The sequence below is a fragment of the Penicillium roqueforti genome (genome assembly GCF_015533775.1).
Source record: "Penicillium roqueforti strain LCP96 04111 chromosome Unknown scaffold_02, whole genome shotgun sequence".
NCBI classification, from domain to species: domain Eukaryota; kingdom Fungi; phylum Ascomycota; class Eurotiomycetes; order Eurotiales; family Aspergillaceae; genus Penicillium; species Penicillium roqueforti.
This window is the reverse complement of record NW_024067566.1, coordinates 2088384-2104466: the sequence shown is the minus strand read 5'-3', so window position 1 is coordinate 2104466 and position 16083 is coordinate 2088384. Positions and strand designations below refer to the sequence as shown.

The window sequence follows — 16083 nt, the reverse complement described above, 5'->3', positions numbered from 1 at the left end:
TAGCCTTCTATATATCCCGGTAATCCGAATGCAAGCCCATGAATTATTTGACACCCGCCCTCTCAAGCACCTTCTCCCTCTCCATAACCGGATCCCCAAAGCGAACCAAGAACACTGTCCGACTAGGCCACAGTTCCGTGGGCTGGTTATGCGCCGAGACCTTCGTCTCGAAGCCACACCCGTCACAGACACCCTCGATGATGCCGGCAACATAGGCAGCGCAGTTGAGCATGCTCATATCGCGGGGCGCGCTGACATATGTGTTGACCATTGGGTCGTTATCGGTGATCATGTATTCGTTGGGAGTGTCCGGGGACACGGAGTGCTCGAGGGCATCTGCGGCGCGGCCGAAGAGGAGGCGCCAGAGGGGGCCGTGGATCAGGTGCAGCAGGGTTATGATGCGGAGGGGTCGGTTTGGGGGTGAAGAGGAGGTAGAGGAGCTTGAGAGGGCGGAGGAGGAAGTTGAGGTTGAGCGGTAGAAGAGGAGGTCAAGGAGGCGGAGACCGAGGGGGTAGCCTTGTTCATTTAATCTGGGAAGAGGGGTCGTTAGCTATGGGGTGTTGGGTAGTACATGGCAATATTTGTTTTAGGCTGGGGAGGAGATTGCATTGGATTAGGGGGTTGTCTCTTACCGTTTCTCCAGATCTTGGATACCTGTTACTCGTCGTTGAGCATATGTGACCATCTCCCCGAATAGAAAGGCGAAGCTCGCCCGACTGAGTTCTGCAGTACGAGTCCGGTTCAGGTGTCGGTCGTAGATGGTCTTGCGATTCGAAGGTACACGCAGCCCAGGGGACTGTTGTGATAGTTGTGAGTGCTGCTGTGGTCTGTCGCTACCTGACGATATGCCGCCATTGCTCATTGATTGCATCGTGGCATGTCGATGTGGTGCTGCCATGGGAATGGCGTTGCAATTTGATTGAGAGGCGAGGAATACGGATTTGAGAGCTTGAGGATCTGGTGAAGTTGAGTTATCTATGGGAGGTTTTGAGGTCGTATGGGGTCGATAGGTGGATACAGTACGGCGGAGCACAACCCTCTCGGGTGCAATCTTGCAAGATTTTACTTCTGGGCTGAGAAACTACAGGTTTGGCTATGAGATACTAGAAAAAGATCTGAATTGGGAGATATTTGTAGAAACAGCCATTCATTTGATACTAATATACTGAATGTTCTTGCTATGACTTCAACTCGACACAGCACATCACTCCAAATATCCTATGCCGATTTGCGCAAAGCAGTGACCTCCGCGTCCAGAGACTAGCTGCAGAGCTAGAGACTGCACACTGCAAAGCGATGTATGATGTCGATGATAGAAAGATTTGACCAAGAAGGAATCCTGTTTCTGAGAGACAATTAGCAACCGTCTCGACTGCAAAGTTGAAATGCAAAGAATTCATAAAAAGAACAGCCAAATAGTTCTCAGACATCCAAGGAAGATATTCCGCTCAATGCCGCCTTGATTGGGTTCAAGCGACGGCTAGCGTGGAAACTGCGAATGTAGGAAGATTTTCATCATCGAACGGCGCAAGGCCGTTGGCTGGGGGAATGCAGTGCAGGAAGAAAAAAAGGAAGTTGCAAACTTACCAAGTCAGTCAAGTAGAGTATATGTTATTCTATTCACATATACTCTGAAAGTGTCGGGCTCAAGATCGCAGTTCAAGACCAGCATTAAGACTCTGAAAGCGAGGTGGTTGAGGAAGATGAAGAAAGAAGAATTTTCGGGCCGGGCGATGGCCTTTTTATAGGGCCAAGTGGACCTGCAGCTTCTTAGTCGAAAAAAAAAAGTGTCCACTTGGAAAAAAAGAAAAAAACAAATGGCTGGGAATTGTAGCTAATTATTAGCTAAAAGAATTAAAAATCTTGTTGGTCTTATTATCTAACAACTAGTACTCCATCACCCCAGTCATATCGTTTTTCATAGATTCTACTAGAAAGCATGTACGCCCAACAATGAACCACCAGCTGTAATACAAGTGATCGAACTAAACAGGCACCAAATACGCTCATAAAAGAAGAGGTGAAGAGGAAGAAAGAGCCAGGGTCAGGCCAAAGAAGCATGTCCTCCTCTTCAGCTACTTGAAGCTCTTCTGCTTTTGTCGAGAATTCCAGTTCAACGTCTTGGAGATGCTATGCACCCAGCCCTCACCCTGCCCACCGGGAGGTAAGACATTGGCAAAGGGATATCTCGAGGCTGATACGGTAAGATAGTCACCGGGATGTAACTCAACCCTGGGGTGTGTCAGTCAGATGCAGACCCAAGTGCCAAACTAAGGGCATATAGAACAAACTCACCTGTCTCGTCCATCAAAGCCAGCCCATGAGCTCGTACGCGCATCGTACGGCACACCCATGCGCAAGACAATGGTATCTGGTAGGATAATAGGTCGGAATGATAGCGTGTGGGCGCAGATAGCGGTAACGAGGATGACAGGGTTATCAGGGTGCGAAAGAGAGCCACCAGCGGCGAGGTTGTAAGCAGTCGATCCGGTCGGGGTAGCAATGCACATTCCGTCAGCAAGCAGGGTGGTGAAATGTTCGTCGTCACCAAATATTTCGATTTGAGACATGGCTAGCAAAGATTGGTTAGCTGTGTCTGTTTCTGTTGTGAAACCTAACACATAGCACTGTAGGAGAAGGCATACTTGGGTTTGGTCCCCGGTCAAGGACTACGTCGTTGAGAATCTCATGCACTCGATCTGGGGTATGCGTCAATGTATCCTCCCCTTCCTCCCCGATCAGCTCCTCTACCAGGTCACGTTTTGATAGAGAGGGCCCGTGTGGGTCGTTTAGTCGCGCTTTGCTGCGCATGATGGTGCACTCGAACCGTAGCCGTAGGCTGACGAAAACGCCATCCCGGAAAGCATTATTGAGGCTCTTCTGGTAATCCGCAAAGTCGAAATTGGTCATGAAGCCTAGTGAGCCCAACGCAAAGGAGAGTACGGGCGGTACGATGCGTTGAAACAGCCAACTCGTGTATAGGACGGTTCCATCCCCACCGAGCGTGATCACAAAATCAAACAAATGCGGCTTGTCATGCACGAGCTGAGGGTCCCAGTACCTGAGCCGGCCTTCGGCGGAGGGCTCGTCTTCTATCAGTTGCAACGCACCGAAGTCCGGATGCGTCTCGAGCCGCCGCTCGACGTAAACCACGTACGCGGAGTCGCGGTCCTTGGAAAGTAGCCATCTTGTAAGCTTTCGAGTCAGGCTTACCAGCGACTCGTCCTTCGCCTTGCTGACCACGAAGACAGTTTTCACGGTGAGCCTGAGCTTGATGCTGCCCAGCTTCTTGGATAGCTTTCGCACATTCCAAGCCATATCTGATAGCTGTCTTTTCGTAAGATGCCGGGATTCGAGAATTGTAGGTATCGCTTTCTCGTCCGTATCGAGCACCGGGACCGGGTCATCTGGCTCGAAACCTTTGGTATTTGTCACGGGTTGAGCCTCGTCCACTGTCCGTGTTATATCTTCCAGATCTTGCGCATCTTCTGTATGTTTCAGGTGGTGTGGTGGTGAGGTCCATTCGCTCGCAATGAGGGAGTGAACATAGCAGGCGGTCGTCAGGTCATCCTGAGCTGGGTGAGATCGGACCCTCGGCTTGTCCATCATAACAAGGGAGGATTTGCGACGGTGACTGCAGTCCGGATAGAACACGACCTGTATGACGATATGCACTTAGTATGGTACTATGATGGGAGTCAAATCGCTTACCTCCAAATGATTCTGAGCTTCGGTATCACTCGCCCCTCCATCGTTCTATGATGGCATTGGTCAGTCACTGCAACACTCCGATCCACCAGCACTTACATCATCCATAGCTGCCTTGTTCGTTTTGCAGAAGTCCTGGAATTTTCTGTTTGTCACTGTGTCATGTCAAGGGTGTTTGTGGCATGAAAGAAAGTAGGTAGATAGCTGGTGGTATACCCCACCCTCCCGGTATTGGTGGGCCGCAGACAAAACAGGGATGAGGTATCTTTTCTATGGCTTGTCTATAGAAAAGCTACATCTACATAAGCTCAAATTTTATCCACTAGCTCAAGGAAGACTGAGATCACTAAATTCGACTTATTTTTCACTGCATACATCTCCCTGCATCTTCTCTGGCTACGTTCGTGAGATAAGAAAGTTATGTCTACATTTGGGGACCGGGAGCTTGGCACGATTATGACGTATACAGTCCCACTCATTTTCCGGAGTATCTACGGAGTTATACAAATCTCTTGATGACCTGATTTGTGGAGATTTCGTCTGTAGTCATGGATTGCATAGTTCCGGCTTGCCTCGGAATACCTCATTCTCACGCTTTCTACGGAAGTATATCGCAACATATGATCTCGTAGATTTTCTCGCTAGTTTACTATCATCTTTACATCGAATTCTTCATCTCTCTCAATGCTGCCATCACCTCCACAGGATCAGTCTTGCCAGTTGCCTTTTGGATCTCGGGGTCCTGTTGTTTGAATTAGCAACGGCTTATACAAGGGCAAAAGATAAGAAACTTACATTGACACGCATGAACACATTGTGAAGCTAAATTTTTGTCAGTCTCGACTAGAATATCGCTTAGGTTCAGCTCTTACCTTTTCGTCGCCGATAGTGAATTTCCCTTGTGTCTGCGTGTTCTGGTCCGCAAATGCCTGGAGCTTCTTGATAGGCTCGCTCTGCGACACTGCAATGCAGAACTTGACATTGGCCTTTGTATACTCATGACCGGGCTAGGAGGAATCAGTATGAGACTTGTATCAACACGAAAAGGCAACCCTACATAAACCTTGGTGTCATCAGGCAGAGCCGCGAGAGTCTCGTTCAAGGCCTTGTGCATCTCCTTCGCATTTCCTTCAAAGAACCGACCACATCCTGGTTTCCAATTAGTCCATGACACTCGACAGAAAATTATTGAAAATGATACACATACCGCCAATGAACAGAGTATCGCCCGTGAAAACAACACGCTGGTCTCCATCTTGCATATAGTAGCAGACGCTGTCTTGCGTATGACAGGGAGTATGCAATGCCTTCACTAAGATGCGATCTCCGATCTTGAATTCTTCGCCGTGCGCGGGAATCTTGGTGACGAACGCGCAGTCTCTGCCACCAATGACTTGAAGGCCCTTGAATTGTTTCAACTGGTGCGAATGTTAGCCCGAGATAGCAACCAGTGACCCGAGAAAGCATGCATACAATTTCATCGTTACCGCCAGCATGATCCCAGTGGCTTCAGCAAATGTCAGCAAACCTGGATTTTATCCTCTTTTTACCAGCCCATGAAAGTTCTATCACATACTGATGAGTATTAACAATGGCCGTCAGGTCAATCTTGCCAGAAGCAATTTGAGACTTGAGCTCTGGCGCAACCCTGTAGTTCCACATAATCAGTTCAGCTCATGTAGTTTCAACCCGTTATAGAGATGCAACTCACTCTGGAGGATTGGCGGGATCAATAATGACCGACTGCTTGGTCGCCTCGTCCGTCACGAGGTAGGCATAGTTGTTACCTTTCCCCGTCCCTGTAAAATTAATCCAGAATAAGCAATCATTCCTCCTGCAATATTACTACCAAGTAGCCACTGTTGATTGGTAATATATATGACGGACCGGAAGATCAACATACACATAGGAATTGATTGGATATGCATGGCTCTGGCTTGTGACCTAAATAGAGGCGACCTGGTTCCAAATAGTTGTGTCCTTAGAAAGTTCATCACCAACGATGAATCAAAATAGTGCGGGGAGCTCTTGAAAGAGATACATGACCGGGTGGATCTCGGATTACCAACGTCATCCGGAAGAACTATTTTCCCATATAGCTTCACAGCTTTAGTAATGCCACCGCTTTTGATTGGTTACTCCGTGCTCCGTACTAGTGAGCTATCTTGTACGGGAAATATTGGCTTTGGGGTTCTCTAACGCTGCCAGCAGCGTATACATTGAGTGAATTGGAGAAAGCCCGTCTAATTACTCGATACCACACCCAAAGGTCGACTGTCCCATTTCTCCAGGAATCCCCATCCATGTTCCAGCAGCTTATCCGAGAGCTGGGATGGAGCGTATTGCGAGTCATTTCTAACATGTTTGGGTTTTGAAATCCGATTCTTGGCGGGTCTAGCGGTAAGAACTGACTTGGACTTGCCAGTCTGCTTTCTTAACTGATCTCCCAACATATTTGTCCAGTGGTGTGGACTTTCATCGCAGGCTCGGAGAACATAGCTCTGCGGGCATGATTGCCTGTGGAACTCCCAGGCAGGAGATGTCAAGATATGCGCGATCCACAGATACAGTGCCTCGGAAGGCGCATCTTCCGATATATCGGTTGTGTTTTTAAAGGCTAGATCATTCACCAGATCTTCCGTCAAATGTCTCAAGAACGCAGGATGAATCTCTGCGACCTTTTGCAGAACCGGGTTCCATTCCTTGAATGTATCATTCATCGAATCCCCGAGTCTAGAATGTCACAGTCAGCATGTACTCCCCGACAACATATGCACCCCTGAAGACACACAGCCGAGACAAAAGCAAAAACAGGGGGGGATCAAACTCACTCCCGACCTCTAGGGATCAAGAAACCCCGCTCAAGCAAAACAGAAGGCAAATGCCTGACCCCAGTCGCCGAAACATTACAAACCGAGACAAGCCGCATAGCTACCGAAATAGCCTGATCCCGTTTCCGCTTCTTGGACACAGGATCCACCGATCCGCTGGATAGAGGCTGCAGAGCGTCACACAAGACGGCCCTGACAGACGCACCATCTTCATGGGTCAATGCAGGCGCACCGGAGTCGTCACCAACACCGGCCCAGTAATTGTCCCACAGCCACTCGAGCGAGCGCTGCGCAGCTTTGCGCAGTACGACGAGCGACGGTGGCTCGCGGTGGGTTGCTTCATGGCGGAGTTCCACGAAGGAGGCTGGGAGGCCTAGGTCAGTGGCGCGCTGGAACATTGTTCGGCGAACGCCGTGGATCTTGGTATCCACAAGACCAGTTACGAAGCTGAGTTGGAGCGTTAGTTATTTGAAAACGGGATATATGTATGTGAAAGAGGAGTCTGAATTCAAGACATCATCCCAAGGGAATCGGACTGGGTTTTCTCTCTCATAAAAGGTAAAAACAAGAATCAGGCACGGCTCAATACTCACCGACAGAAAGCTGCAGAATACGTAGCACGAATCGAGAAGATGGAATTCCTCTGTGCATCATCATGCAGAATAGCATCTGTCAACAACGCCGTAGCTTCAACATGGTGCGGTACATTGCCGCGTAGCTTCCAAGCCTCGACCTTTGATTCCGGACATCATTAGCAACCACATACAAAGCGGACATCGCACTCATTCTGGCGCCTATGCATATATGTAACATACCACTGCACAGCCATGGGAACGCAAATCCGGTCCAGCGTACGCAGACGGAGGATAAAACTCATCCCGCACTTCCAACAACTGAGACTTGGTTTTCCAAGCTGTGAAAATGGCCTTTGCCATTTTCGGCGCTGGGTTCGAAATGAGAAATTAGAAATTAAATTCGACTCCGGATGCGTAAGCTTTAGCTTGCTTGACTTTTTGCGTTGATAGCCTGTGAAATATTTTCGGGGAATTGTTGTTCCTTTGGGATGGTTTTGCCGAGGTTTATTTTCTCCGCGGCCAATCAGAGGGTGAGTTTGTATACTTCGAGAACTTGAAATGATGACAATGATTAACACTACTAGTACTTTTTAAGCAAGACTAAAAATAGGAAGAGTGGTAGCAAATATTGATGTGAATTCGGTATCGAATTGTGTACGAGTACACCTAAAGTAATTGTAGCTAGTGCAAGTCTCGTCCCAGGGTATCCTTTCCGTGTATCCGACTCCGAGAAAAAAAAGATGATGAAAGATGACTCCACGCTATGCCGCTGGTACAGTAAAGAAATGCCGAAAAAAAAGAAAGAAAAAAAAATTTCTCCGCTAGGATCCCCTTAGATCCACCCGTACCCATAATTCATGCAGGGCTGATTAAAACCAACAAAAGGCTGCACAGCAGTCATCGACTGTTGATCCGTATTATCGTGGTCGAAGAAGAACGACCTCTGGAGCAGGTTCAGAGCTTGTCTGGGCTGCTTGGAAGAAAAGTTCGACTGGCGAATGGTAGACGCGTATTCATGGTAGGCGGGCGGTTGCTGTGGCAATTCGCGGTGTCCAATGATCTCGACCTCTGCGTCCGTCTCGCTGTCCTTGTCTTCGTCGGACGGGGTGAATGTTTCTTCGAGCTTGAGGCCCTCGCCTGATTTACTCTGCGGGGCTCGTGCCAGTGTCCCGTTGGGCTGGCTGTAGAGGCCCATGCCGACCAGTTCTTCTTCGTTCTTTCCGGTCTTCTTGGGCTCGTCGGTGATCTGGAAGGGATTGTCGAATTGGTGCATTGGGAGAAAGTCCGGTGTTGATGGGCCACTCAGTTCACCTGGGGAAGGGACGCTGACGTAGCTTGGACAGGTTGTCTCTGGCGGGGGGATGTTGGTGCCCATTGATAGCATGTCCAGGCTCCAGTTATCGGAGCCTAGATGTGGCATCGTTGACATATCGGACATGGTGGCGACATCCCATCCGATTGTGGGGTCAATCTGTGAGCCGGCCATGAGAGCCGGCGTTTGCTGTGGAAGTGGGAAATCCTCCTGCATTGTTGGGTAGACAGGGAAGTAGTCGGGGGAGAATGAAGGGTCGGCCATGGGATATGACATGATGTTTTCACCACCGTAGACGGCTGAGTTGAGGTACTGATCCGGCACGGCTGCCATACCGGCATAGCTATCCGAAGGGAAATCTGAGATGTACGGGTTGGAAAGGCCGCGAGTTCTTGCCGATGAAGGATGCCAGCTCATCGGACGTGAGTTCCGGGCGGCTGAGGCGAGAAGGGCTTCTTCCAGGGATGACTGATATTGAGTGGGCAGGCCATGCATCACATTTTGATTCACCGTTGATCGTCTCCTGGTTGCTGTGGAAGGGCTGTTGCCTGCACTACGAGGCTTCATGACGCGAGTGTGCCTCGGTCGAGGGAAAGCACAAGTTAGATCTTGCATGGTGGACTGGCTATATGAAGCATCGTCTGGAAGCCATTGAGAGCCAGCTGAAGGAGGCTGAGGTTGCCAGGAATAATCGGCCATATAAAAAACTGGAAAGAAGTAAAGGCTTGAAGAGAGGAAGTTGACTAAAGGGGGATCAAGTCAGTATATAGTCACTGTGGTAGACAGCAAATAGCTTACGTAGTGTGGGGTGCAGTTGAATGGAGAGTGGATGTGATAAAGAGAAAGAGCCGATGCTCCGTTCAGGAACGGGTGAGAGTATTTAATTCTGAAGATCAGATCCCGTTACTAGGCAAGGTAGGCTTATAAGGGAATCCAGGGAGCCGTAGCGGATCTACGATGCCACCGCACATGCTAAGATGACACGACGTTGACACTAACGAAAGGAGCCTAGACAGAAAGGAACAAAAGGGCAACCTGGAACCGAATCCATGAATCAGGGCAGTTCCACCGTTTCGACCAGGGCCCATAGGGAATACTCCGGAGTGCAGCAATAGCTAAGTGGGGGTGGGATCGGACCTGTGGGAACATGGAACATGCTTTTTGCGGCGAACATGGGGAAGAATGGAATAGATTAAATAGATTAAGTGCTAAAGAGGCCTAGTAAGAGGGGGGAATAGGGTATAATTCGGTATGATAGGCAGGAATACTAGGTAGAGCAGGTATAATATAGTGTATAATGTGTATAGTGGGGATAGTTACGGTATCTTATGCTAAAAGTAATCTCACACAGCCTAGACGCTCCCGTTTTCTTAAGTTTCCGAGGTTTTTCCTTTCTTTTCCCTTTTCGTGTAAGAAAAAGCAAATTGCAGAAATCCAAAATCCAAAATCCCAAATTCCCAGGGAACCTTGACCCTTTAGCCGCTGGGAATGGTTGACCCGCGATCCGGCCCGATCTGCGGTCAATACTTCCCCCAAGGCTGAGTCGGTTTCTCTTTCTTGCTGATTGTAAGAATGCGAGATGAGAAGTCATCTACAGGACACCTTGTCCTCCTTTCCTTCCCTTGTTCTCCTTCTCCCCAGTATAGCGTTGCCGGGCTCGTTACGCAAGGGTTACAATGTGATGGGCTAGAGATCTACGCACTGCCATTTTGAATTTCGACAGGGGTGTAAAGTGGAGTTAAAGATAATTATCGTCATCGCCCTTCCCAAAGTCTAGATTAAAGAACAAAACCGTCGTTTCTCTCTTTGGACCGTGCATACCCGAATGCGAGGTTGCTATTTTCTCTGCATGGGCTGACTTCCCTTACTACCCGGGCTACGGAGTACATGATGCAGGAGATGCATCATTGCCACCATATTCGTTAATCATTTACGGATACTTCTGACTCTTTTTTTGACTTTTCTCATTTAAATGTTCCGAGCCTGGAAATAGACTACTCGACGCGCTTTCATCAGGTCACAGCCAATCACTTAGGTCGGCTTGGCTGAATTGAAAACGGAAACTTGGACCATGCGAGGTTTAGGCTACCTGCATTTTTACCGAATCAACATTTTGAGGTCACTCTCTAGTATCACCTGAGAAAAAAAAAAGAGGGGGCAACTAAAATATAGTTAATACAGACGGAGTATCCGTAGTGTAGGGACGATTTCCTCAACGCTTGTGGGCCTGTTTCATCGGGAGCGTGGCACAGAAAACTATCACAGGCGCCACCAAAATACATATGTCTTCCGTACATACGTACCTGCTAGACAATCTAGAAAAACGGCCTAGTAACAAATTGGGCTCTGAGCGGGAAGCTCGGCTATCCCAAGCGGTTGAACCCCGTTGAGCTTGACTTTTGAGTTGGGATTGTGTTCCAACAGTGACGTGATGTATACTTAGAATGTGATCAGTCTTCATATCATTCATGTCACCTGCAGTTTCCAAGGTCCGAAGATAGGATGGCAGGTAGAACAGACAGTTGCAGGTCCAGTCTCGGATGGGCGCCAATTCCTAGAACTTGGCATCGTGAACTAACGTGGAAGTAAAATGAATGAAGCCAGCATTTTAGAAAAATTAAAAAGCCAGTTTGTGTCAGAAAAAGGAGTAGTTGGAGCCATTCACAACGTGGCCAGGTGGATCTGATCGTGCTTAGGGCTCTGCCAAAGCCAAAAACAGATCAATACCCGGTCCAAGCCCGGGTGTCTGGTCAGGGGGCGTTTTCTATTTTTCTTTAATTTAAGTATATTGCAGGATATAGTTTGGAGATAGCAATTTAAATTGCGATTTCTGAGAGGAACACACATGTTATAAATCAGCTCAATAAGATCCGGTAATATACAATATACAAACAAGAGCCGATCTCGATGCAAAACACATCAAGCCCATCACGCGGCATACACCTTCGACCCACTCCCATTAAAAAAGGGAACGGAAAAGGAAAGAAAGCAAAGGAATAATTGGAGGCAGATGTGTCTGATTTGTCTTAATCAAAGTTCTCCTCTAGTGGAACCGCTGACACAATATGAGAAAAAATGCCGATCCTCTATGGTATGCACTGAGCACACCGTAACAGCGGCACATTGGGATTTCTTTAATGCTAGTCTGATCACCCCCCTTTGAACATACAAAGAGGCATATCAGGGATCAGGACTCAGGACTCAGCCTGTACCTTTACAAAGTCGTAAATACGAGATTCTCCAAACCCTGCATGTCCAGGCAAGATCCGAGACGGCCCAGTACCATGTTTTGTCCTCATATCATCGACTTTCCTATAGTGCAACTAGGCCTAATACGTCCATAACGGGGCCTAAGGACAGTAACTTCCGAAAGGGCGCGTATTCTATATCCACTAGACAGAGTGATGAACTTCCCATTTCACCGCCCAGGAATCCACCCCTCCACTATTGGGGCACAGGAGGGCGGAGCCGATCCCAGCTTCCTTCATCCTTCCAGACGTTCCAACTCGGGGGTTATGATTGCTCGGTTCCCCTTCTTAGCCCCAAAGAATGCAGCGGGAGCTGCGGGCCAGGTCAATTTGGCTTGCTTTAGCGCCATGTCATCAGCTCCTTACGGTGTAGCATCGGATGCAAACGTCCGGGTCACCCTGGTCCCCGTGCGTTCTCCTTTGTTCTTGTTCTGATATGTGAAATGTGATGGGATTCAGGGATTAACAGGAATTAACAAGGATTAAACAGGGATATGAAGGATCTAAGGAGGTACAAAGAAAAAGAATTTCACCTCGGTCGCAATCCCCAAATCCAATGGTCAGCACTAATTGGCGGGGCCCTAGGACTCGACGGATCGTTGGGATTATCCTCCGACACTATGACCCAAATGTCGTCAAGGTTGAAACTTAGAGCTGCCGTTTCCCGATAGGCTGCAATGGAATCAGCTGGTCGTGCGGTGCTTCAGAGGGCGATTTCCAACAGTGCTTTCAATTCCAGTCTAGACCTGACCAGGGTCCGGTGACACAACATCTATCAGACACGTAAGGTCTAATGCACGATGCACGATGCAGCCTCACGGTTATTCTTCGTCATCGACTCTTTGACTCAACAATCAGATTGGAAAGTCAAAAGATATGTATCGGGCGCAATCCATAAATGCAGGCGGCCATCCTCGGATATGTTGGTTTCTGACGCCACGCAAGGTCCAGGTGCAGCAGGGGGAGACATTCCTTATCTGAAGTCCAACTTATGACTGGTGAACACATCTGGTGATGGAGGAACCAACGGCGCCTAGCGGTCAAGCCCAGGTTCGGCCAGGTCAAGCCAACGTGGTTCTCCGTCGAGAGGTTGGGCCAATCGCATTCCTCCGCCTGGATTACTCCAAAACCTTCCCAAATCCCACCGGCAAATTTACCAATTTAACGCTCTTTTTCTGTTTCTCCTGGGTATGGAGTACGGAGAACCCAGGTTCCACATTCTTGGTCTATGCACTCGCCCTTTTTTCATAACTCAGCTGCTGATCTCCTTAGTGCGCTGATCTTGTTCCAAACAAAGGAAAATCAAAATCAATGACTTGGGGATCCATACTCCGTACTCCGTTCTCCTATACTCCGTACTCATGCAGGGGCTGATCCTGAGGGGCTGCCCCTCGTATACTACGTAGCTCCAACTGACTATTTACTACGGAGTACTCCGTATGCTATGTGTTACTATTTACAATTGTCCAACAGTCGACATGACCTTCTACATACCTGTCGCCAGAAGAAGTTCGGTGCAGCTGATAGCAGGGGTATATGCAACTGCAGTGAGATGGCACACCATGTCTAGGGCTATATCGGGGAGCACAATCATATCACTGGTTATAATCCTAGCCTCGATTCTCGGCATTATCATGTGTCGTAGACCACATTGCCAATTTACCGTAAGCGATATTGTACATGAGATTAAAGATTAGAGGCGCTTTGAGGGCCTTGGTAGAACACAGCCACTTGTAATTCTACCTTTTCCCATGCTTTACAAAATTGGAGGGGCTCAAGCTCTGGAAGCATCTCCTGCCCTCTCCATAATAGTTTAATAAACTAGTCCCAATGAAGAAATGTAATTGCCCGCGCTCGCGTCAAGAGTTTTGAGACATCAGAATCTTGCCTATCACACATGCACTCCGACCTCCGATTCGACTCCGTGATATACCCGCTTTGCTGTCTTCACCGCGTTCTCCATCCATCACTGCAATTTTATCTTCCACAACCGGGTCTGCATGCCGACACAGATGTGATATACAGTGCTTCCGTATGTATCCCCACATACAAGTCTACATCTTCAGCGTACAACGTACAGCGTATATGTATATTTATACTCAGGCCGCCTACAATATGTACTCTGCAATGTGCACCGAGTCCACAGTACTTTATCTTGCCATTCCAACTCTCCCCTACATATGCAGCTACAGCGCACCAACATTCGTTATGTGTTATTCCGCATATTATAGTTACTCCATACAAACTCCATAGTTAAATCCATGTTGCCACTCTAAAGATCACCCAAAAAGGATCACCCACAGAAAAGAAAGAAGAAAAAAAAAACTATATTATCAGTGGAAACAGCCCCCTGAAAGCCCCAGTTTACCAGCTTACCCAAGTCGCAGCCCCCACTAAAACCGAGTATCATTGCCATATCGGACAAATGGTCCAACGGAGTCCCTCTCCCGCTTCTTTCCCGCTCCAACACCGACACACAGTGGTGGATACAAAATAAAGGTGGGTGTGTTACCAACTTTGGAAGAGTGATGAGCGCATTATTGGTTTTTGATTTCGGGCACTGACCATTGCAGTAGACTGGGCTGTTACACTTTACGCGAATACAATCTTGTAGATCGCCGGTGGAGTGTGGAGTGCAGAGTCTTGGTGTGGATGAGGCTTCTACAATAACACATTAATTGTTGTTCATTGCGGGCTTGCGGTGTTGGGGTGTTGCGCTGTGGTTATTTCGAGAAATAATTTTACCGCTTATGTGTGTGCTACGTATATTTAGGCTTTGCGATGGTTTTGATCTTCGATCGTGAGATGTAAATGAGGCTTGTTTTCTTAAAATTGGTATAGCCAAGTCTTTATATGGAGTATATGTAGGCCGTTTTCCCAGTGAGGAGAGCGTGCGATGGAGTCGAATTCCCCTCATATTCTGGTCTCCTTGACGCAATTATCAGGCCATCGATGTGCGATGGAAGCTTCGGTGCAGTCATTAATGGAAATATATATTGGAACGACCAGAGAGACCATGTCAAAATTCGATCATGTCAATTTATCCTCCCGTTTAATTCCCTGCTTCCCAGAGAGACCCAATCAATATCTGCAGAAGCAGCCCCAATCTGATTAGACCATACTCCCAATAACCGACGGCTCCATCATGGGGTTCCGTCAACCTGATCGGGTGCGGGATATCGTACAGTGTCTACACTATCACTGTTCACATGTGGCATTGAATGCGCATCCGAAATCAGACAGCATTACACCTGGTTGATTTTAGCTTCTCACGAGTATGTTGTGTGTAGTTTAGACTCACGTCCGTGTGCCATATCATGGAAATGGCCAGTAGGAATAAGCAACCAACGATTGAACCCAGAGCAGATACACGAAGTTATTTCCAACTCTTGTTCCATAGCAGCTGCGTGTCTTCTGACTGAGAATTAAAATCTGCTTTGCTGCTGCTGATTCTCCTGTCTGAAAATCACGTCAGAAGCCCCTTTCGGAATCGGATGCTGTACTATCCGATCCCCGAAGCGCACATCATTTCGTCCTGGAATAGACAGAGTCTGAGCCTCGTACTGTTCACGGAAATGTTTGGTTAGTTCGACGATATCATCTTATTCAGAAAAGATCTCATATCGTAAACGAAAACACATTCCTCAATGATTGTGGTATTCCTGGGCTGCATTAGACGTTGGTAAGCCCTGAATATCTTTCCATTCCATTCACCATCCATCCCCCTTCTCTCCTTTTGTTGTGAGGAATGAAAGGAATCCGCCGGCTCCCTTGAGCTAATTGAAACGAGCGTGAAGACCAACGCTGGGGCATCCTGATCCTCCCCCCGAGCTATGGTAGTCCATTTCCTGGCCCTCTTTTATGCACAGAAGAATGTCCACGCCGCCGTTGTAAGGATTGGCCTCCATCCAAAATCAACTTGTTCAGGCAATGTAGTCAGGGACAGTTTCGAAGTATCCTATCAGCGTTTTGTTGAATACTGATTCCTTTATAAACTTCATATGGGGCTCAGAGCCCGAGTTAGCTGCTGCATCGATTGCCAACCTTGCGATTATATCAATGGGTATCAACATTGCGAATCGACCAACGTCAGGCGGGACTGTGGTGCTCAGCTTCGCAGTTGCACCGCTAGGATTTGGGGAAGGTGGAAGAGAGTCCATTTTGACATCACTGCTTGTTGTTTAGCAGTAGTTTCTTCGGCGCAATAGTCACACGGACGAAATCGGGCCAGGCATAAGTCTTCTCCGAGAATTCTTCAAAGCAAAGATAGATAACCAGACACCAGACTAACAAGCTGGGTTTCTTGTCTTTATCGGCTCGTAGGTTGTGTAAAAAGTCGACAATAAAGAGCCCTTCTCTTTCAGGCTCCCCTCCAGGGAGTGGAACTTGAGCTTGCCGCTCTCATCGTA

The 16083-nt window shown here is 48.1% G+C and overlaps 5 protein-coding genes across 5 annotated transcripts; all 5 read right to left on the bottom strand.

The window, feature by feature from the left end:
* Positions 1-43: 43 nt before the first annotated feature.
* On the bottom strand, positions 44-871 carry LCP9604111_2270 (trafficking protein particle complex subunit 5; the record flags this gene model as incomplete). The annotated part of the gene is made up of 2 exons (XM_039069729.1): positions 44-530; positions 633-871. The coding sequence occupies 2 exons, from the start codon at positions 869-871 to the stop codon at positions 44-46; spliced, it is 726 nt and encodes a 241-aa protein (XP_038932397.1).
* A 1204-nt stretch (positions 872-2075) lies between these two features.
* LCP9604111_2269 (putative NAD+ kinase) lies at positions 2076-3816 on the bottom strand (the record flags this gene model as incomplete). The annotated part of the gene is made up of 5 exons (XM_039069727.1): positions 2076-2232; positions 2296-2572; positions 2646-3657; positions 3712-3756; positions 3808-3816. The coding sequence occupies 5 exons, from the start codon at positions 3814-3816 to the stop codon at positions 2076-2078; spliced, it is 1500 nt and encodes a 499-aa protein (XP_038932396.1).
* Positions 3817-4366: 550 nt separating this feature from the next.
* Positions 4367-5636, bottom strand: LCP9604111_2268 (uncharacterized protein; the record flags this gene model as incomplete). Its single annotated transcript, XM_039069726.1, has 9 exons — positions 4367-4450; positions 4504-4530; positions 4581-4715; positions 4766-4857; positions 4916-5126; positions 5182-5215; positions 5285-5356; positions 5420-5507; positions 5612-5636. 9 exons carry the CDS (start codon positions 5634-5636, stop codon positions 4367-4369), a joined length of 768 nt encoding a protein of 255 aa, XP_038932395.1.
* A 315-nt stretch (positions 5637-5951) lies between these two features.
* LCP9604111_2267 (rRNA-processing protein LAS1) lies at positions 5952-7474 on the bottom strand (the record flags this gene model as incomplete). The annotated part of the gene is made up of 4 exons (XM_039069725.1): positions 5952-6441; positions 6540-6986; positions 7133-7272; positions 7355-7474. The coding sequence occupies 4 exons, from the start codon at positions 7472-7474 to the stop codon at positions 5952-5954; spliced, it is 1197 nt and encodes a 398-aa protein (XP_038932394.1).
* Positions 7475-7946: 472 nt separating this feature from the next.
* On the bottom strand, positions 7947-10315 carry LCP9604111_2266 (uncharacterized protein; the record flags this gene model as incomplete). Its single annotated transcript, XM_039069724.1, has 3 exons — positions 7947-9169; positions 9225-9280; positions 10248-10315. The coding sequence occupies 3 exons, from the start codon at positions 10313-10315 to the stop codon at positions 7947-7949; spliced, it is 1347 nt and encodes a 448-aa protein (XP_038932393.1).
* Between the last annotated feature and the right edge of the window lie 5768 nt (positions 10316-16083).